The sequence below is a fragment of the Peromyscus californicus genome, unplaced genomic scaffold (assembly GCF_007827085.1).
Source record: "Peromyscus californicus insignis strain IS unplaced genomic scaffold, ASM782708v3 Scaffold_12__1_contigs__length_115047231, whole genome shotgun sequence".
Lineage (NCBI taxonomy): Eukaryota > Metazoa > Chordata > Mammalia > Rodentia > Cricetidae > Peromyscus > Peromyscus californicus.
Window position 1 is genome coordinate 53731825 of NW_026294413.1, and position 20785 is coordinate 53752609.

General features: G+C 47.4%; 2 protein-coding genes across 6 annotated transcripts in view; both read left to right on the plus strand.

Moving 5' to 3' along the window:
* Positions 1 to 6629, plus strand: part of Ppp3cc (protein phosphatase 3 catalytic subunit gamma) — a 73858-nt gene extending 67229 nt beyond the window's left edge. For all 4 annotated transcript variants that reach the window (XM_052732828.1, XM_052732830.1, XM_052732829.1 and 1 more), the window contains 4 exons: positions 734 to 815; positions 1383 to 1480; positions 5166 to 5195; positions 6278 to 6629. In XM_052732828.1, coding sequence (XP_052588788.1) covers positions 734 to 815; positions 1383 to 1480; positions 5166 to 5195; positions 6278 to 6450 — 383 coding nt within the window. In that variant the 3' untranslated portion in view covers positions 6451 to 6629. The remainder of the gene's footprint in view (positions 1 to 733; positions 816 to 1382; positions 1481 to 5165; positions 5196 to 6277) is intronic.
* A 10351-nt stretch (positions 6630 to 16980) lies between these two features.
* Positions 16981 to 20785, plus strand: part of Sorbs3 (sorbin and SH3 domain containing 3) — a 28137-nt gene continuing 24332 nt past the window's right edge. The window contains exon 1 of one of the 2 annotated variants that reach the window (XM_052732832.1): positions 16981 to 17240. In XM_052732832.1, coding sequence (XP_052588792.1) covers positions 17134 to 17240 — 107 coding nt within the window. In that variant the 5' untranslated portion in view covers positions 16981 to 17133. Of the gene's footprint in view, positions 17241 to 18740; positions 19051 to 20785 lie in introns of those variants that run through there. The other variant, XM_052732833.1, reaches the window with a different exon arrangement.

The window sequence follows — 20785 nt, forward strand, 5'->3', positions numbered from 1 at the left end:
AGAAGAGGCCATAAAGTCTTACATGAACTTTTCAGTGTTGCTTTTGCAATTCCGTACCCATCCTTGTAATCTGTGTGGCAGTATTCCGAAGAAACAAAGAACTGGTTTGAGTATGGAGATTAGAGAAGGAAAGCGGCCTTCCTGAGTTCAGGATAGCTGCTCCCTTCGGCAGACCAGACCCTGCATCCAAAGGTGGCACCTAGCATTCTCAGAAGAGAGAGATCTTAGCTTGTAGCAGCTTGTCATTGTGAGCTTTGTTTGTGTCTTTGTGTTTCCTCCTTCACTGTGGACAGCATTCAGACCTAAAACACTTCCCACTCCCCATAGATGACTCTCCATGTCTTTTGGGGGCCCCTTCATTCATTCTTTACTTCATTTCTTCTCTTCGGGTGTTTTCCTCTTGTTCCTTGCAACTTCCTTGGATTTTTTTTTTTTAATTTATTTTGGTTTTTCAAGACAGGGTTTCTCTGTGTAGGCCTAGGTGTCCTGGAACTCGCTCTGTAGCCCAGGCTGGCCTCGAACTCACAGAGATCCGCCTGCCTCTGCCTCCCGAGTGCTGGGATTAAAGGCGTGCACCACCACCGCCAGATGGTTGTTTTTTAAAAATTAGGCTTTGATTCTTTTTTTTAAGTTTCTCTTTAATTTAAATACAAAAGACACTCCATCCTGCATTTGAAAAAGCTGTCCTGTTAACCACATCCCTTTAACTCGTTTGTTCTTTGTATTTTCTAAGGAGGCACTTCCGTTCGAAAAGAGATCATCAAGAATAAAATCAGAGCCATTGGGAAAATGGCACGGGTCTTTTCGGTTCTTCGGTAAGGTTCTGTCATTACATTGTGGGATGAAGGCATTTGCAAAGTAGGTTAGAAGTTAGCGGAGAGTAGTGTTTTTAAGGTTGCAATCTGGAGATAGAACTGCAAGTCTTCTGGTTGAGTACAGGTTGAACCAGACTTCCATGGCAAAGTAACAGTGTTTGGAAAACATTCATTTGGTACTGGCATAGATGTTTAGTGTGGATTTTAGAGCCAGATTCCCCATGTTCAAATTCTGGCTGTCCTTAGCTGTGTTGTCTTGGGTTTAATCTCTGGGTCTTCAGTTTCCTTGTCTATAAACAGATTCTACTAGGGCCTAGCTCACATGTTGTTAGCTGAGTCAAAGGGGATGAAGTGTGGGGAACAGTGCCTGGCTGCCAGTGCCTCTGGTTGAAAAAGAAGGACTGGCTAACTGTCTCTGTCTGAAGTGTTTGCAGAACACCTGGGTCAGATGCAGGTAGGGGACCTGTCTTCATCTGTCGCTGCCTTTCTGTTACTCTCCTTCAGATGTCACTGCTTGGTGTGCTGAGGCGCCCTGGCATTAACCAGGGCTTCCGTGTTCCTTTGCAGGGAGGAGAGTGAGAGTGTGCTGACCCTCAAGGGCCTCACTCCCACAGGTACACTCCCCTTGGGGGTCCTCTCTGGAGGAAAGCAGACCATTGAGACTGGTGAGTATGTAGATGCCCCTTCCAGAACGTGTGCCCCGTCACCAGCCCTCAGTGACTTTGTTTAGAACCTGTACTAGAGCAGTGAGATTTACCTAAGGAAAGATGAATCATGACCCTTATTCTTTCTGTATTCAAAAAACTAATAATTCAAAGTAGATTGTAATTTAAATGTGAAAGTTAAAACAAACTCAGGAAAAAAAGTGTGGCGAATAGGCATTGGAGTAGGGCAGGGTCTTAAATAAGATAGAAAGTACTGACCTTCAAAGAAAATAGCGTTTATTAAAATTAAATTACCCTTATGAAAATGCATAATTAAGAGAAGGAAAAAGCAAGCCACAGAGAAGATTTCTACACTATCTATGTCTGACAAAGGCCTTGTTTCAGGATAGACAACAAATAATAATAAAAAGGAAGTTTAAAATATAGCTCAATGATTTTTTCAGCTTATTTCACCAAAGAGGATTTTAAGATGTCCAGCAAACATCTACAAAGATGCCTAACATAGTTACTCATCTGGAAGATGAATATTAAAGTATAGTGAAATACTACTGCATACCCATAAGAATGGCTGAAATGAAAAAATCTGACAAAATCAAGTATTGGCGTGTCTGTGGAGGCCTGGACTAGATATAGGCTAGTGGGCTAATAAATAGACTCCACCGCTTTGACCAACTGATGGCCAGTAAAACTAAACACATTTGTACCCCCCCACCCTGCAACTCCACACCAAGACTATCCAAGAGGAATTAACACGCATGTCTATCAGAGGGTATGCATAAAGATGTTTACTGTGGTTTTATCATGGCAAGCCCAAATCAGAAGCAGCTCCCCCACCTGTTAGAAGTGAATAAGTTGTACTATATTGATACGGTGGGCTGTTGCATTGACGTCAGAGCACAAGCTCCTGTCTATCAGTAAGCGAGTAATGAGCTCCGAAAGTCGGTGACATTCCTGAAGAAATAACATATAAGTAATCCTAAATTGATTAAAACACCGATTCAAACCAGGAATGAAGAGGCATAAAATATATTGGGACCAGGTCCAAAAAGGTGTGAAGAAACATGTGTATCCCAAGTTAACACATCTATACAGTTCTCCTGCTGCCCTTGAAAGATTTGTTCTTTCAAGATCTAGCAAAAAACCTCAAAAAATTTAGATTAAAGCAACTTTGTGGATTAGTAAATTTTCAAGTTTTCAAGGAAGCTATATAGACATTTCTCTCTTTTTTCACCCAAGTTACTTCCTCTTACCCCAAAACACCCTCATCAGAACTGTTCACAGAAAATTTCCCAAGACTAATTAACAAATAATAAAAGTGGATACGTATCTTTTTTTTAAAAAAACAAACAAAAACCTGCACATTTCTTTAGGGGTCTGGCCTTTGGTGGGTTCACCAGGTTTCCTTCAGTGGATGGCTTCACAGCCATGTTTATGAGGGGCAGCACTAAATAGATTCAGTGAGTTATTAAACAAAAAAAGGAGCGGTCTTGAAGGTGAGAGGAGGTGAATATATACATCGTGTATGTGAAAATAAAAATCCTGCAGCCATTGGTTGAGAGTGCACTAGAAATAGTTTATGACCCGCAGGATGACTCCGTGGGTGATAAAAGATATCTACTGCCAAACTTGATGACCTGAGTTCAACCCCACATGGTGAAAGGACTCTTTGACCGCCCTCCACATGAGTGCTGTGGCATGCTCATGAGTGCACACTTTCACACTTACACACACACACACACAATGTACTGGAACATTTAAGGGGCTGGAGAGATGGCTCAGCAGTTTAGAGCACTTGCTGTTCTTGCAGAGGACCCAGGTTTGATTCCCAGCACCCACATGGTGGCTTCCAACTATCCGTACTCCAGTTACAGGGAATCTGACACCTTTTCCTGCTCTCCACAGGCACCAACCATGCAAATAGTACACATATGTACAAGCAGGAAAAACAATCATACCTATAAAATAAAAATAAATCTAAAGCAGGGAGGTGGTGGTGCATGCCTTTAATACCAGCACTTGGGATACAGAGGCAGGTGGATCTCTGTGATCTGGTCTACAGAGCTAGTTTCAGGACAGCCAGGGCTAGACAGATAAACCCTGTCTCAAAAACCAAAAGAAAAAAAAATTAAAATATTGACTTACATACTGTAAACAATTGAATTTTATGGTATAGGAATTATATGTCAGTAAACAGTTTCATGACTTTTTTTCTTACCATGTCCCTTGTTCAGACTGCTATGCTAATAACCAATACAAAGAACAGTTCTATGAAAACCCCAAAAACGTGATACTGGAGGACTGTAGAGATGGCTCAACAGTTAGGAGCACTTGTCCTTGCAGGGGCCCTAGATTCAGTTCCCAGCACCCACATGATGGCTCACAGTCATCCTTAACTCCAGTTCCAGGGCATATGACACCCTCTTCTGACCTCCAAATATGCAGGTCACACGTTCATGCACATGAAATAAATAAGTCTAAAATACTTGTCTTTGAAATGTAGTGCTGGTACATACATTATCACACAAATTCAAACTCTAAGTAGACCAGCAACTGTCCATAGAATTTTAGACAAAGTTTTGACTCCCACTTCCTCACAGCTGCATGAGTAGTGCCCTGCTCTGTGAGAAGATGTTGTCACTGCCTTGTGTGGCTTATCAGGCCCATCTGAGGTTAGGGAGAATGTGGCAGCGCTTTTAACAGGAGCCTTCCTAGGGGCAAACACAAGCACTTGGGTTGCCGGCAGATGTAGGCTCTCACATTGCTGTAGGAGGGTAGGTAGCTTTATAGCTCTCCCCTTCTCGTAGTGATGGGGAAAGCCTCACACTGGTCTTGCTGCTGAGTGGCCTTCCTCCCTTCCATAGGAAAATTGCCATTGGAGGAGTTGGCAGGATTCTAGCGGACTCTTTCTTGCTGTATCCTAGAACCTTTTTGTGTATTGCAGTTTTACAGTTGATAGAGAATGGCAGGAGGAAGTTTCCCTATTGGTGCTCATTTTTAAAATGCTTTCATTGTTGTCACTGAGAGGGGGAAGATGGCTTTCTTAGTAATTGACTGCTCTCCTGCACAAGGAACAGAAGCCATATGGAGTATCAGTGTGAGCTTCTGCATACCTCCCATCTCAGTTCAAATCAGTGCCTGGCATTTACCCCTAGACCACAAGTAACACCTCACTTATAACCTATTTTTCTCCCTTTCCAAATGCCGGAGCTATTCAAGGGACTGCCCTGTTGCTGTTGTTTATCAAATGGTTAAGGACAGTTGGATTATACATCAGTCATTTGAGAACAGTAAGAAGCAAGATTTTTAAATAGGACCCAGCAACAGCTCGCCTGATACGATCTGAGCAGTTATAAACTCAAGCACAGTTGTGATGTTATCTGATTTGACAAGTCATTTTGATGTGTGATCACAAGACATAAACTAGCAGCTGGCTATTTCAAATGAAGAGAGCAGCATTCCCATGCCAGCAGAAATGTTAGAAACGTTAGCTCTGCCCCACCTCATATATGCACACCCTCCTCCGGTGCTTTGCAGTAATCCCCTCATTTCTTTGAACTCAGAAATGCCTTTGGTTATGGGTGGGTATGCTGGCGGGGGTTCGGGGGTCTGTACTGGCAGCATTGCTGTTGGCTCACTCCTCTCTCTGTCTTCATTTTTGCATGCCACTGCTCCTGCCTTCTTGCAGCCACAGTACAAGCGGTAGAGGCGCGGGAAGGTATGGCCATATCACTCTGTTGGAATGCCCCTGTGTCTGTGCACCCGTCTCAACGCTTCATCGGCATTTCTAAACTCACTTACATCTGCAGAACTGTGACGGAAAAGGAGAAGATGGCCCTCAGTGTAGCCACATGTCACCCTGTTTCTCAGATGACCTTCACACAGTTTATGTCCTAAGTCTCTCTTTTTGTAATGACTGAAACTTGTGCAGCTGGTAATGATGACAGAAGTCACATGATTTAAGTAGTTCGTTCTTTATTAAGAGAGTCAGATAGGCATGCTTTGTTACCTAATGACTCAAAAGGGTAGCAGGTGTGGAGGCGAAAGCGGACTAGAATTTAGATGCTCCATTTCTGAAGTTGCCCTAAGACATTCAAACTAAGGTGACTTTGTTTCTATGGAGACATATTTTAAATAATATCATTGGAATTGATAAACCAGTATTGTAGATTTAGTGATTTTATTAGATAAGATGATTCAAAGGGGAATTCATTCTTTGATGATACAAAATTGAATCAGGTTTGGAATTATAGCTCAGTGGTAGAATGTTTGCCTAGAGTGTGTGAGGCCCAGGGTTCAATCCCCAATACCACAAGAAAGAAATTTCACAGTTGGATCAGATAGGCAGTATCTAGAAGCTGTGCTGTTGGTTTTTATCTGATGTTCGGCTCCTGGCTGTGAAGATAAAAAGCTGTCTTGAGCAGATTGCGCTCCTGTCACTTGTGTATGGTCAGGGGGATGCTGGTGCTTAAAGCCGCGACCTGTGTGCTGTGCTTTCCTGGTGTCGCTTTCCTAGAACTGAGCAGATTTCAAATGTGTGGAAGCTAATTAAGAACTAATCTGTTTTCGTCAGGTTTATCTCTGCCAGAGTTTTTACTCTTAGGACAGTTTCTGCCACACTTTGAGCTGTGTGGAAGCAGTGGGTGTGGACAAGGCTGATTAACCACGTTGCCTGTCATCAGATGTGTGCTCTGGGCCACCTTCCTGTGTGTTCTTAGAAGATTGCTGTGTGCTTGGAAACTCGGCTAAGCTGTCAACTTTGCCACCTCCCTGAGCACCTCACCTCTTGTTTTTCTGCAGCCATCAGAGGGTATCCAGCCAAGATCCGAAGTTTTGAAGAAGCCCGGGGTCTAGACCGAATTAATGAGCGAATGCCACCCCGAAGAGAGGGTGGGCATCCTGATGGGCCAGTGAAGATGGTACACTCACACGCTGCACGAAGGAGCGAGCACGGAAAGAAAGCCCTGAAATGACTCAGAGCCCGAGCAGCTCAGAGAAGTCCCAACCCTGCGATCAAATCGCATTTATTTATTATTGGAAATGAAACAGAAACAACTTACACAACTTAAACGTGGAGGTGCATTTGTAATTCAGTCGGATTTATTCTGTAAGAAAGGCGACCATTTTATAAATTCTTTTAATTTATGTTCAATATATATATAAAGTACTTCTGTTTTGTTCCCAGCCCATCCCCCGTCCCAATTTCAGGAATGGATCTAATTGTTGTCTGTGTGTGTGTGTGTGTGTGTGTGTGTGTGTGTGTGTGTGTGTGTGTGTGTATGTGTGTGTGTGTGTGCATGTGTTAAAGTCTTATGCTATAAAGGAGACTTTACCCTAATAAAAAAGGGACTTGGAAACCTCAACCCTGGGTTTCTGACTCAGGCTGCTAGGTAGCCCTTCTCTTGAGGAGGTGATTTCTTTCATTTAAGACTTATAACTTGAGCTGGGCAGTGGTAGCACATGCCTTTAATCCCAGCACTCGGGAGGCAGAGGCAGGTGGATCTCTGTGAGTTCGAGGCCAGCCTGGGCTACAGAGTGAGTTCCAGGAAAGGCACCAAAGCTACACAGAGAAACCCTGTCTCGAAAAACCAAAAAAAAAAAAAAAAAAAAAGACTTGTAACTTTGCTAACTTCAACGTGTCTTTTCATCCCCCCCCCCCTTTCTGCTTGGTACAATTGAAGAAAACCTCAGGTGTCAGTGGCTAAAACTGCTTCTGTTCTGAGGGAAACTTGACTTTCAAGAGAACAACTTAAACCTAGTAACTTTAAGATCTAGGTGGAACTGGCTTCCATAATAATTTCCTTTGAGACTCTTTAGTTCCATGATTGTGGGGTTTTGTTTGTTGGTTTGTGATACATGAGATTGAATCCATGCCTCACACATGCTGTGAGAGTATCTGCCACTCAGCTATCCCTCCACTCATCAATTTATTTTAATGAGTTCTAGTAAAGTTCCTCCTAAAAAGTAATAATGAGGGTGGGCTAGTGAGATGGCCAAGCCTGATGACTTGAGTTGGATCCCCAGGATCCACACGGTGGAAGGAGAGACCCAACTCACAGATGTTGTCCTCTGACCATCACAACAGCACTGTGGGACACACATAAATAAGCTTGGAGAGTAGAAAAAGTGAAATAATAATACTGAGAGGTTTTCTTAGAATTGCTTGAAGTCCTCTCAGAAGTTTAAGGGAGATTTTCAAAGTTTCAATGTTGCCGGATTCTTTTGTTTTCGTTTTTTAAACCCAGATGAACCCATCTGCAAAGGAAGTTACACTGGAGTATTTTCTGAAGGCCCTCAGGACATGCAGTCTTGAGACCTGTTCTTGCCCTTCTGTGTCATCACGTCAGGCATTGCATCTGTTTTTCCCAGCATGCTTCTGTTTGCCACTGTCAATATGTTTAAAAGGAAAACGTATTAGATAGGGGGATGGGGTCCTTGTAAATTGAACCTTCTTAAAGGGATCAGATGAGTGAAGGCTTCTGGTCTCCTAGAAGGAATTAGAAAACTAACTTCTAAGTAACTGGGGTTTCATCTCTCAGTGGCCATTAGGCTGAACTCTGTGGAACCTTGATTAGCATAATTTGGAACCCAAAATTAGGGATTCAGATATAATTGCCCCTTAGATTTTTATTTTTCTGACACAGAGTCTCACTATGTAGGCCTGGCTGGCCTGGAACTCACAGAACTCCACTTGCCTCTGCCTTGTGAGTACTAGGATTAAAGGAATGCTACACTCCACCTGGCTTTGGTTTAATTTCTGAGACAGGTCTTATGTAGCCCAGGCCAGCCCCAGACTTATTATGTAACTGAGGCTATCCTTGACCTCCTGATCCTCCTGCCTCTACCTCCCAAGTACAGGTATTATGTGTGCACCGCCACTCCTGACTAGCTTGTTGGGCTTTTTTAACTTCTTAAAAAATGTCCTAACTAATAGAAGACTTGGGGCTGCTTCGGCTTCACTTCTGGCTCAATCTGATCATAGGTGCCATATCACAGCACTCACTGATGAATTTTATAATGACTGTTGGATTCTGGGCACCCTTGATCAAAGCTTGGAAAGTGTAGAATCTGTAGAACTCTTTGATGTCATGTGGGATGTGGGAGTCTAGCATTAAAGCGGGTACCTCAAACAATAATGCAGCATATTGGGACGTTTGAGGAAAGCATGAAAACAACAGTAATTTTTACTTTTTTTTTTTTTTTTTTTTTTTTTTTTTTTTTTTTTGGTTTTTCGAGACAGGGTTTCTCTATGTAGCTTTGCGCCTTTCCTGGAACTCACTTGGTAGTCCAGGCTGGCCTCGAACTCACAGAGATCCGCCTGGCTCTGCCTCCCGAGTGCTGGGATTAAAGGCGTGCGCCACCACCGCCCGGCCAATTTTTACTTTTTAAGAATTTATGGGCTGGAGAGATGGCTCAGCGGTTAAGAGCACTGGCTGCTCTTCCAAAAAGGTCCTGAGTTCAATTCCCAGCAACCACATGGTGGCTCACAACCATCTATAATGAGGTCTGGTGCCCTTTTCTGGCCTGCAGGCACACATGCAGACAGAACACTGTATACATAATAAATAAATAAATCTTTAAAAAGAAAAAAAAGAATTTATGATTTTCATGAGGAAAATGAAAGGTTAGCTTGTTTATCTGTGGGGGGGGTTGGATTTATTTTATTTTATGTGTCTGAATGTTTTGCCTGAGTATATGCGTGTGTGCCATGTGTGTGCCTGGTGCACAAATAGGTCAGAAGAGGGTGTCTAAGGTATCTGAAGCCTAGAAACTAGAGTTACAGATGGTTGTGAGTCACCTTATGGGTGCTGGGATTGAACCCAATACTCTGCAAGAGGAATAAGTGCTCTAAACCACTGAGCCATCTCTCCAGCCCCCATCTGGTTTTGTTGTTGTTGTTGTTTTGTTTTTTAATACCTTTGCTAACATTTTGCAGTTTGTTCATGACAGAGATCAAAGCATTTTTGGTAATTGTAGTCTTCCTGGGTGGATTGCTTTGTTCATAAAAGAGAGCCAAGTGAGATGACATAGTCCCACATTCCCAGCACTGGGGATGTGGAGGCAGAAAGATCAATAAGTTCAGCGTTATCCTTAGCTGCCTAATGTGTTCCAAGGCCAAGGGCCAGTGGGATGGCTCAGCAGGGAAAAGCACCTGCCACATAAGCACCTGATGACCTGAATTTGACCCTGGAATCCATGGTGGGAGAAGAGAACTGACTCATGAAAGTTGTCCTCTGGTTTCATGAGCCATGGCATGAGCATGCTTGCACTCATGAACAACAACAACAACAACAATAATAATAATGAAGGGCTAGTAAGATGGCTCAGCAGGGAAAGACACTTATCTTCAAGCCGGTGATCTGATTCCAATAACTGGAACACACTAGTGAAAAGAGACGACCAACTTCTACTAGACTAGTCCTCTGGTCGCCATAGGCACACTTTGTACATACACAAAATGTGTAAATATAAAAAATTTTTAATAAAATAGTTTTTCAAAATGTTGGCTGGACACCAGGTGGTGGTGGCACATTCGTTTAATTCCAGCACTCAGGAGGCAGAGGTAGGAAGATCTCTGAGTTCCAGGTCAGCCTGGTGTACAGAGTGAGCTGTAAGACAGCCAGGGCTACACAGAGAAACCCTATCTCGGGGGGTGGGGGTGGGGTGGGGGGGTGACTAGAGAAATGTCTCAGTAGTTAAGAGCATTAGCTGCTCTTCCATAGGACCCGGGTTTAGTTCCCAGCACACTTGCCATTTGGGTCAAAATTGCCTGTAACTCCAGCTCCAGGGGATCTGATACACTCATCTGGCCTCTCTGGGCACTGTACACACATGTACAAGCTCACACATATGCATATATTCTTTAAATTTAAAAGAATAAAATTATTAAACATGTTTATCTCAGCCACTCATGGTGGCACACGCTTTTAATCCCAGCACTTGGGAGGCAGAGGCAGGTGGATCTCTGTGAGTTCGAGGCCAACCTGGCGTACAGAGCAAGTTCCAGAACAGCCAGGGCTACACAGGGAAACCCTGTCTTGAAAAGCAAACAAAAGAATGAGTTTGAGGCCAACCTGGGCTAGATGAGCCCCTGTCTTGATGGGAGGCAGGGAGAGGGCATTGTGGAGGAAGACAGAGGATCTTAACTATCCTGAGAAAAGCCTGAAAGAGGGAAGGCCAGGCCTGAGTAGCTGTCTTCTCTGTATCTTCTGCGTTTCTCTCCCCAGATCCCAGTGGTAAAAAAGATCCTTTCTTTGGAAAGCCACCTACAAAAGTCAGTCCTACAGTAGATGATGTTGTGACACAGTCCACCCGTGGTGTCCCTCACTCCTAAGGACCCCGTAAGCAGGCAGAGGTCGAGGTTCTGCAAATCCCTCGGAACCAAAAAACAGTTCAAAGGCCCATTTGGATGGCCTTCGGAGTCTGTTGTAATAGTTACTGTTTCTTCACTTTAAACTTCATTCGGAGTTCTTTTCACATTTAATCTGAACAGGTTTTCCTCCTGGATGCCTACCTTGGCTTTGCCCCTGGACAGCTATTTTTGCTTAGGGCCACCACTCCATTTTAGGTGCTGGCCAAGTTCTCCAGTGTTGGGATTTTCAAAGCCTTTCTGTTTCATTCCATCTTTCTCTTATATCCTAAAGATGCCAAAAGCACTTCCCTCTTGTTCGATTTTCACAGTAGGCCACAGGGACCTTCTCTTTCAGAAACTTCTATTTGGAAAAATTAACGTAACCCACTTCTTCAAGCAATTTCCTAGGAATGGCAGAGCACTCCTTTGCAAAAGGACACTTAAAAAGGACACTCCACAGAGACAGGGCTTCCCAGCCATGGTTAAATATATACGTATGGAACTTTACACTTACCAAAGGCCAATTCATCTGATACACAGGGAACATCCCCTTTTAATCTCTGTGTTCTGATTAAAATCAGAACACATGTGTGTGCATACATGGTATGTGCGTGTGTGTGCTGGGGGTTGCTCAGTAGTGTGCTACAGTGGAAACAGCTACAGTTTTCTTTGCAATCTCAAGGTGACAGATACCTGTTATCACTAGATATTAACCATCAAATTATACATGGCTTAGCACACGACCATGGAGGGGCTTGATGTGGCTCCTTGCCTAGGAACAGAGGCGTCAGACTGTTGGGGAGTGTGAGCCTTGTTCCCACGTACCACTTTCCTTTTCCATTGCCTTTTCTCATCTTCCAGAGTAGCTTGCTATTTGATGAAGCAAGTTTCTCTCACTAGTGAACACTTCTTTCCTTACCCTGATAACTTGGGAACGATTTCCTGACACCTGACGATTTCCTGGTCAGTAGAAAATCATTTGATGACAGCAAGGAGCGAGGGGAGGATTTCTGGGAGTGGAGTAGCTTTGAGGTCTTTTCAGCCTTGGCATTATCCCTTAGTTACTTTTCTCCATGTGGCTTTCATGCACAATGTCTGAGGCAGCTGGTGTATATAAGAAAAATATCCCAAGTCATGTGAGATGCAGCTGGACTTCCTGCTCACAGTTTTTGAGCAAGAGTTCTCCAGTCTTCAAATGAGGAAGCCCAGATCCCTTCCCTCTGCCCCATGTAAATCTTCTAGCTGATCTCCCAAGAGTTGCCTGTATCATATCTATAAAAAGCTGTAAAGTTCACACTCTAGAGGAGTAAGTCTCTGCTGGCCAATCTGAATGACTACTCAGTTATACTAGTTTAGGAAAATCCTGCCCCACCTTGACGATTCATAGTTTCCCTCATATTAGTGATCATCGAGTTTTTCTGCCCAATGTTTGTATTGAAGATAACTTCCTGACCAGTAAAGACTTGAGGTAGCATTCTAGAACCCCAGTATTTAAACTGGCTGCTGTGGTAACGGTGGAACCCAGCTTTCTTGCTTTCAGTTTTCCCTACCCAGACAGAAAGAAATTCCAGAGGAAGAGTGGATGTAGAGCTCAGTGTTGGGTATGAGGCTCTAGTTTGCTAGATTGTTTGTGGTTTAACCATGGGGTTTGACCTCATCTGACAGCCATCCCATCTTCCCTGTAGTCTGTCAGACTGGTGTAAAGGACAGCCAGGATGGGCCAGTGAGACTGAAGGGGAGGGTTTGGGTCACACGGAGGAATCCCTTTCGGTTCTTGCCGTGGCCAGAAGCTCATAGGAAAGCCGTAAGAAAGAACAGACGTGTGTAGAGAAGGAAGCTGGTCAGCCAAAGGACGGGGCAATGCTCTCTCTCATCTTGGATGCCAGCAGTGAGCTGTGTTAACAGTAGGGCTCTGTGCCATTGAGTCTGAGAGAGGGGAACTACATGACACTGGGACTTGGGAGCTGTCCTGCCTCTATCTAGCCAGCCAAAGTGAATGGGGTCAGCGTTAGCTGCCTTCATCTATGCAGTCACAAAGGTAAAGATGATACTAGGAGCATATTCCCTCCTGGGAGGCCTTGGCCTCACGCCTCAGCAACTGTGGCAAGACGTGCTAAATAACACCTTTGTTTGAGCCAGGGTTATGCATCGTCAACACTTTTATGCCAAGTCTAGGTGGTTTCAGATCAAGCAGCGAGGACGTGGACATGGACCATCCCTCTGTGCAGCTCTGAAGTAGAGCCAAGCACTCTGCCTGCCTGTAAGTCCCTGCCCACATTCCCTTCACTCCCCTTTCACAGTTTTCTAAGTACTATCCCCCCACCCCCTGCCCCCATGTCCTTTTGGTTTTGGGGGGCATATCAAAGTGAAGTGCACATGATCAGAAGCAGGCAACCAGAGATTATGATTTATAGTGATAAGATGTGATTTGGGCTGAGCACATGATGAAGCAAGAGGATCACTGCAAATTTGAGGCCAGCCTGGTCTCACAATGAATTCTAGGGTAGCCAGGGCTGCATCATTTAAAACAAGAGAAAAAGAAAACGTATTTTTCATCTGTCCTGGAACTTTTGTAAAGATGCCTTCGGGAGCTCCTCGTGTTCCTTCCTCACAGAATTTGAACCTGTAGCTCTTCTTCCCGATAATATCACCTGACCTTCTCCAGGGTCGGTTCCTGGTCTTGTTGCCTAGGTGATAAGGCAGTCACACATGTCGATCTAGCTGGTGGCCCTCTTGAATGATGGACTGTTTGCTTGTGCTTAGAGGTTTACCTGCATTCTCTTGCTTTCCCTTACGTTAAAGACAGTGGTGAAAATGTTACTTATCAACAGGAGACATTAATAAGTCTTTGTGAATAATAAAAGTTTTGTTAAGAACTTTCTTACTGTACAATGGAAGTCATCTTTAAGATTAAAAGAAGAAAATGCCCTTAAAATTGAAGGATAACTTCATTGGCTCCCTGTGTCTTTATTTCCTTGATTTCTTAGTAGAGGGAATTATCACTTGGCTCTGACCCAGGTAATAATTCCAGAGGCGAGGGAAAGCCTGCTTTCTGATGTCTGGTCTGATTTCTAACAATGCCAATGAAGTCCCTTCTCAAGAGAGGACACCCCCCCCCCCAGAATACCCCACCCCCAGCCATAGTTAACGCTCTGATGGCCTCTTCTGAGCTTCTGCTTTACTCCACATAAACCCCCTGTCTTTGCCTCTTGTCCCCTCCTGGAATTATGCCCACCACTAACTCCTGCTCTAGTCCCTAATCCTTCTGTGGCCTCTCCAGCAGAGATTCCTCCTTGGAAGGTTTAAAAAGAAAAATGATAACCCAGAAAACATAGTCTTACAAAGCACAAAAAAATGTTTTGCAATAGTCATTTAATAAGTTTACATATGATCTTAACCATAGACATGGGTGGATTCCATCCTGGGAAAAGTCAGAAGCCACAGGGAGTTGAAGAGTTATATTATCAAGCTTAGAAGGACTAGACCAGCTTTGGAGTCCTCTGAAAAGCAGATAGATCCCAAGGGGCTGTGAGTGCACAAGAGCAGATAAGCATCGCTGTACAGCTTGGGGCTGGAGATAGGGAAATGGTGGGGCCCTGGAGAGGGACTTGGACAGATTACGACAACAGAGATGGAAAGGCTAAATCTAGGTCTGCCGGACACAGATTGCAACGTTGACATCAAATACAGCCACAGTGTGCAATTTTCAGAAAAATGAGCCCAGGTTTTTAACTGCACAAAAGCCAAGTGAGCATTTTATGTTCTGTTACCCCAGTGACAACTTGAGCTAACAGTGGCCTTATCCCTTAGCTAAAGCTCCAGTGAGATGAGGTAATGTTTGCCCTTATTTACAGAGTCGTGGGAAGCTGCTTAAGAGCCTTGGAAAGAAGGACGAGACATTGAGTCACAGTGACCCCTGCTAGATCAGAATCTAATCCCTACTTTGTTGTCTATTATGGGTTGTTAGATAGCTTTGCTTTCCTCCTCCTCCTCCTCTTCCTCCTCCTCCCTTCTTCCTTCTTCCTTTGCTTTTTCAAAGATCACAACTCTTAAGATTTTATTAAAAATCTGCTTACTCAACAGTGGGTTGCTCACTTAGGGGTGAATTAAGTCTTAATGCTGATGCAGTGGGGACAGTTCGTCATAGAATTCTAGGAGGCAGAAAGACAGGTTAGCCTTTGTTTGGAGACCAGCGCTCTACCTCCTGGTACCCTCTGGCCAGCCAATCAGCCCTCTGTCTCCCTTATCTCAGTTTACCTGAGCTGGAAAGGAAGGCTGAGGCAGACCTAATTTTCCAGCCCCTGGTTCTGTGCCCTCGTCTGTGGCCGAGCTGACTTGGCTTGTGTCCCCTCTGAGGTCATCGCTCATTTATCCTTCTCTGTAAAGTCTGCTTTCTCAAGAGCTGACAACTTGTTCTTTTCATCCTTTGCAAGAACCGAAGGAAGTCTGTCTAGTTGCCTCTCAGAGGCATCCTGTCTGCCTGTGGCATCTGTTTGTTCACCCATGAAAAAGGAGCACATGGTGGATATGATATCAGTCTGTGTCCAGGCCTCCGAGAGGACAGGCTGGATAAACTGGGCAAGGACTGATTCTTTCCACAGCCTTGGGTCTAGATGTTGAGAGCCATGAGGTCCCTATTATATTTGTGCTATGAAAATATTTGTGCAAGGCAGGCCTGAAATCCCCAGCCTCCTCTTATTCCCTTGGCTTTTAACATACCTGACCTGGCTGCCAGGCCTGACATTGACCATCCTTGACCTGCACTGTGTTTTTTGTTGTTCATGTTTTGTTTTGTTTTTTCCACTCAGAATTCCTTCACGTTGCAGTGACTGAATCAAAAAACCCGGACTTCCAGATAGATAGGCCAGTGTGCAAGAGGGCCCTTGGAGCCCCAAAGTGGGTCACTTCACTTTCCTGCCTTGTTTGCCCCTGTTCCCATGAGTGGTTGGCATATGTGGGGCCATTGATGGAGCTTAGTTGGCAGCACTGCACGAGCTGGAGTCAGGAGATGGCCCCAGGGATGAAACAGAGTCCAGGTCTGTGCTGGTATATCCATGGTGACTTGGCTCCAGTTCTCGCTGTTGGGTTACTTGTGGTCCTTTTCTAGAGCAGTCTGCATATCCTTGGCTACTCCCATCTGGTCCATAGAAAGAAAATACTCTTCTAGGAGCACAAATCAAAATGGATGTGAAAGTCTACCTGAAGGATGGACTGAAGGTTGTCCCAGGGAAGGAACTAGCAGGTGCCTTTCTGTGGAGGACAGAGGCCCGCAGCAGAGATGTCCGTGTGACTCATCCAAATGGTAGACTCTCCTCAGCACTAACTGGTAGTCACTTGACTGATGGTGCTTTGAGTTGGTGGCAGAGGACAGAGTACTGGGGGAGGGGGGAGGCGGGGAAGAGGGGAGAAGGGAGGAGAATGTGCATTGGGCAGAATTGGCTGCCTGGAGCTGGGTGGGGCTCCTGGTGACTGGAATCAGATAGCTAGGAAAAACAGAGCAGTTACGTAACTGTGTTTACATGAGCTCAGGTGGTTGTGGAGGCCACCGCAGTCCCTGAGACCCAAGGCTATGCCAGAGGTGTGCAGGCAGCTGACTAATAGGGAAGGAGGTCCCTCTTAGACAGGAGGGCATGCAGGAGACAGAGGATGACATACTGAACTGACCAGGGCTGCACTATCTGTTGTTACCTGGCTCTTGAACGCCACTGGAAGCTGCCCAGCTGTGAGGCAGGCAGGCAGGCAGCGAGGAGCTGGAACTAGGGGGAGGAGTCAGGAAACCAGACACCTGGCTCTTAGTCCAATCTCGGAACCTTGCTACGGTTCTCCCTTTAATCCTCTTAAAATAGGAGGAATTCTCCTAAATATGGACAGACAAGGGGGGAATTATTCAAGTTTCCTTGACTTTCTCTGACCTGTGGTCCTAGCGATCTTGCGTCCTGTGTTTTGTGAGGCCATCCAGATACCAGAGAACACAGTGGGCTCCTGCCAGAGAGGTGCTGAGCCAACCCAGGCCCGAGTAGCCAGGCAAAGCCAGGCAAAGCTAAGCAAAAACCGTTCAGCTCTCCAGTGCACACCCCCTTCCTCCCCACTTGCGTCCTCTAAGCCCGTTTACTGGACTCCTCATTCCCATAGAGATGGGACTGGTAGCCAGTCCTCAAGCTCCTTGCCCATGGCTGTACCTTCTCTTGTGAGAAACAGGAAGCTGGGACCTTTGGCAGCTCAGCGGCACCCTCTACATTAAATATTTATCTTGGAGCCCAGGTCAGAGCCCTAGAGCCTAAGAAGTTCCCTGCTGGTGAAGGGGATGGCCAGGATTCCTGGAGTTGGAAGATCTTCAGCTTCGTCATCTCTGGAGAACAAGGAAGACAATGAAAGTGACGTGGCCCTTCTTAGTCCCAAGGACCCTGACAGGTGGGAGAACTTGAAAGAGGAAAATGGGTAGTTCTTTTCCTTCCTCGGGGAGGGAAGAGGCTGCTTCCCTGGGATGGATGGACAATTCCAGCTTCAGAGGGGCAGCACACTGCGTCTGACCTCAGAGAGGGTTTCAGAGCTCCTCCACTCCTTCCGTGGGCCTTGTAACCCACCCGACCCCTCTGCCTTCAGCTTTCTTAAAAAGGCAGGTGGATAGTCTCTAAGGAGACCTCATAGGACATCTCATTTAGCCCTCCTGAACTGGGCGATACCTGCCCTTGTTAAAATACCTCACCACTGGGAACTGGAGCCCGTTAGTAGGTTTACATCTGTGGAAGCCTGCCAAGCTTCTTCCTTAAGACTCGCACCCATGGGAGCCCTGGCACGTTCATCTCTTAAGCTGTTCCTTGGCCTAAGTTTTCCAGGGAATCTTTTTTGAGGGCAGCACGAACAGCTCTTTCCCCGACACTGGGGAAATGTGAAGGTAATAAGAGGCGAGGGTGCTAGGGGCTGTGATGTGCTTGAAAACCACTAAAACTCAGGGTGGCTCAGGCACCAACCAAACTGCACTGGAATCACCGACCATACCCAACACCTAGCTGAAGTGGATCAGAAACCATTTTTACTGGTTGGTTTGTTGGGGACTTGGGTATCCCAGGAGTGAGTCACGGGCTAGAAGTACTCCAGGGTTTCCATTGTCAGTAAACATTTACCGCGGCACTTGCCAGCCAAGAGACTGGAGGAGGGGAGGAGGGAGGGCCAGAGAGAATGGGCAGCCAATGGGCGGTGTCCTTGGGATTCGCGTCAGCACAGCAGGAACAGCGGAAAAGCAGGATCAAAACAAATTCGGTGAATGGGAACACCAAGACCCTCTTAACCTCATCCCCGCCCAAGGGACCCCACCCTTATCCTCCAGTCCTGCGGCACGTCCAGGGTGCCGCTGGCTCTCTTAAGACAAGTTCCTTCCCTAAACTTTGCACGTGTGTGAGCATCCTCACGTTTGCCAGTACACGCGCGGCTGTTCGAAAACGTCTGGCCGCGCGCTTAGACGGGCACAAACTCTCTCCAAGTGGGCACTGCCTTCGCTCCGAGGCCACCCTGCCTGTGGGGCTCCCTTATCTCGGTCCCAGCCTGTCTGCCTCCGGGCCTGTCTCCTGCCTCTCCCAGGCCGAGGGCTGCGTATCTAATGCTGGCTCCACCCGGCCTCTGGCACTATCACTCCTGCCCTCTGTCCTGGCTCTGCAGAACAGCTCGATTCCCACACCCTGGAAATGTCGCTGGAAACTCTGAGTGGCCCCCACCAGCCCGCCCGCCCCCTTCCGACGCCAGCTTTGCGGTGGGGGCTCGGGAAGGCATCTGGGAAACCCAGCAGGCTCCCGTGGGACCCTCGGTGGCCCCTCCCGGCGCCGCCTCCTGGCCGGCCCGGCCCCTTGGGCAAGGGGCCACAGCGTCCCCGTGGCGCGCCTGCCGGACAGAGGGCACTCGCGGGAGGGAGGGAGGGAGTAGCCGGCCCCACCACTCCACCGCAGCACAGTCCCGGCTCACAGTCCAGATCCGAGCCCCAAAACTCCTCCCGCCTCACCACTCTCAGGGTCCTGCCTCCCGGCGCTCCCCCTCGGCCTCCCTCTTCCTCGTTGGGCGCCCAGCCTGGCCCGGCGTCCTGACGGGTCACGAGGGCCGCGACCGCCTGCACTTCTCCCTGCCCCCTTGCCCCGAGGGCTCTCCGCGGCTGCGCCAGGCAGGAGCCGGCTGGGATGCTCCTGCCCTCCTGGGCGGCCCCAAGCACCCCCGACCTGCTCGCCGGGGGAAGGTAGGTGCGGGAACGCCAAGGGGCAGGAAGGAGGCAAGGCACAGCTTGGGATGGACAGGAGCGAAGGCATAGGGCCCCGCCCCCGGGGTCCCAATCTCTGAGGTTGTATGAAGTTCCACTACCCGCAATCCAGAAAAAGGTGAACTTGGAAACCCTGACCTTGTCTGTGGGGAGCTGTAGTTTGGAAAGACCTGGAAAAGCAGAGGACAAAGTCCCCACCATCAGGGCCTCACTCTGAGGTGGGAAGGAGTCTACTAAACCTAGAAGTGCTTCATTCTTCCAGCCCTTTGGAGAGGGCTGCTTGGGTGCAGGGGCTGCCTGAATTCTGGGAACTCGCCAGAGGTGTCCGCACACCTGTTCTCTGCTCGATAGATACCAGTTCTCCAGGAGGCCTCTGTCTTCCTTAGGTTCTGCCTAATGTCTCCAGGCAGGCCCACTGGGAGAAAAACCAGGACCATCTTCCGGCCCCATCCTACCCCTGTGTGTTCTCAGGAGTGCCTTTACATGGAGCTGAGAGGGAGAGGAGCAGATTGAGGTGTCCCAGGGTCTACAAAGCCTGAAAACAGGTGGTGATGGGGGTTTGAACCCTCTTCCCTGAAGAGGACACTGGGTGGGACGCTAACATTAGGGAAGGAAGAAGGCCCGTCAGCTGATGGGTGCAACTGCTGATGTTCAGGGCATCTTGGCCTCCAGCCAATCCGCCAAGCAGGGAGGGGTAGATAGCTCCACCGCTAGTCTGCCCAGGCCTCCTTGGTCTTCAACCCCACCTTGCCTCACTTTCCCTTGGAGGAAGGCCAAGCAGCCAAAACTGGGGTGTGTGTGTGCACGTTTGGCTTTTGGTAAGAGCTCTAATTGGATCCAGCTGGTGGGTGGGCTGCACCTCCTCCAGACTCAACCTCCCCTCCCTACACACTCAGGGCTTGGCTGGGTCCCCAGTAGGCTGCTCAGATGTCAGAAGGAACCCCCACAAATGCAGACCGGAGAGGGTGCTACCCCTAGCCTCCTTTGTACCCTCGCCAATGCCTGAGCAGGAACTGAGTGTGGACGACAAGGAACCACAGGCCTCTCTTGTGCGGCTTCATCCCCTCGGCCCCCCACAACTCTTGTGCTGTTCACATGACGGCTTGCTGCACACATTCCTGCTGACCTTCTTTTCATCTTAGCTCCCATGCTGCTCACATGATCCACCCTGTTCCCCACCCCCCCCACAAGTCATATTCATAGCGATGAATATATTCTGCCCCGCACAGGACACCTCCCAGGGATCTGGTGTCCTTGCTTGGAACCACCACAAACTCCACAGGCACATACAAGCCTGATTTGGCCTAGTCCAAAAGGTGGTGTAAGTTTATTCCACTGGGGCCCCGTCCAGCCATGAAGATGAAGAGGCCCAGATTCTGTACCACAGCTCTCTGGGCACCCAAGCTCTCGTGTGCCCTTGAACCATGACCTCTTTGTCCTCTTGTACCCATCCCTGGGTTCCCCCTTTGCTCGCCTCCATCTCCCAGGTGCTCTGCGCTCCCTTTTGCTGAGCAACCTACTGATTGTCAGGGAGGGTGGGTACGGGAGGGTTTGTCCATGTGTGCATGTGTGCAAGAGGGCAGCTTCCGGATCTCAGCACCACTCCCAGGCCAGCAGCAGACCCTCCTGTGTTGTCGTCGTCTGTGGCTTGGCTTTCTATCCACCTGCCACTGGCCCTGAGAGTTCTGGAGCTGCACAGGAAGGAGGCCCAGCA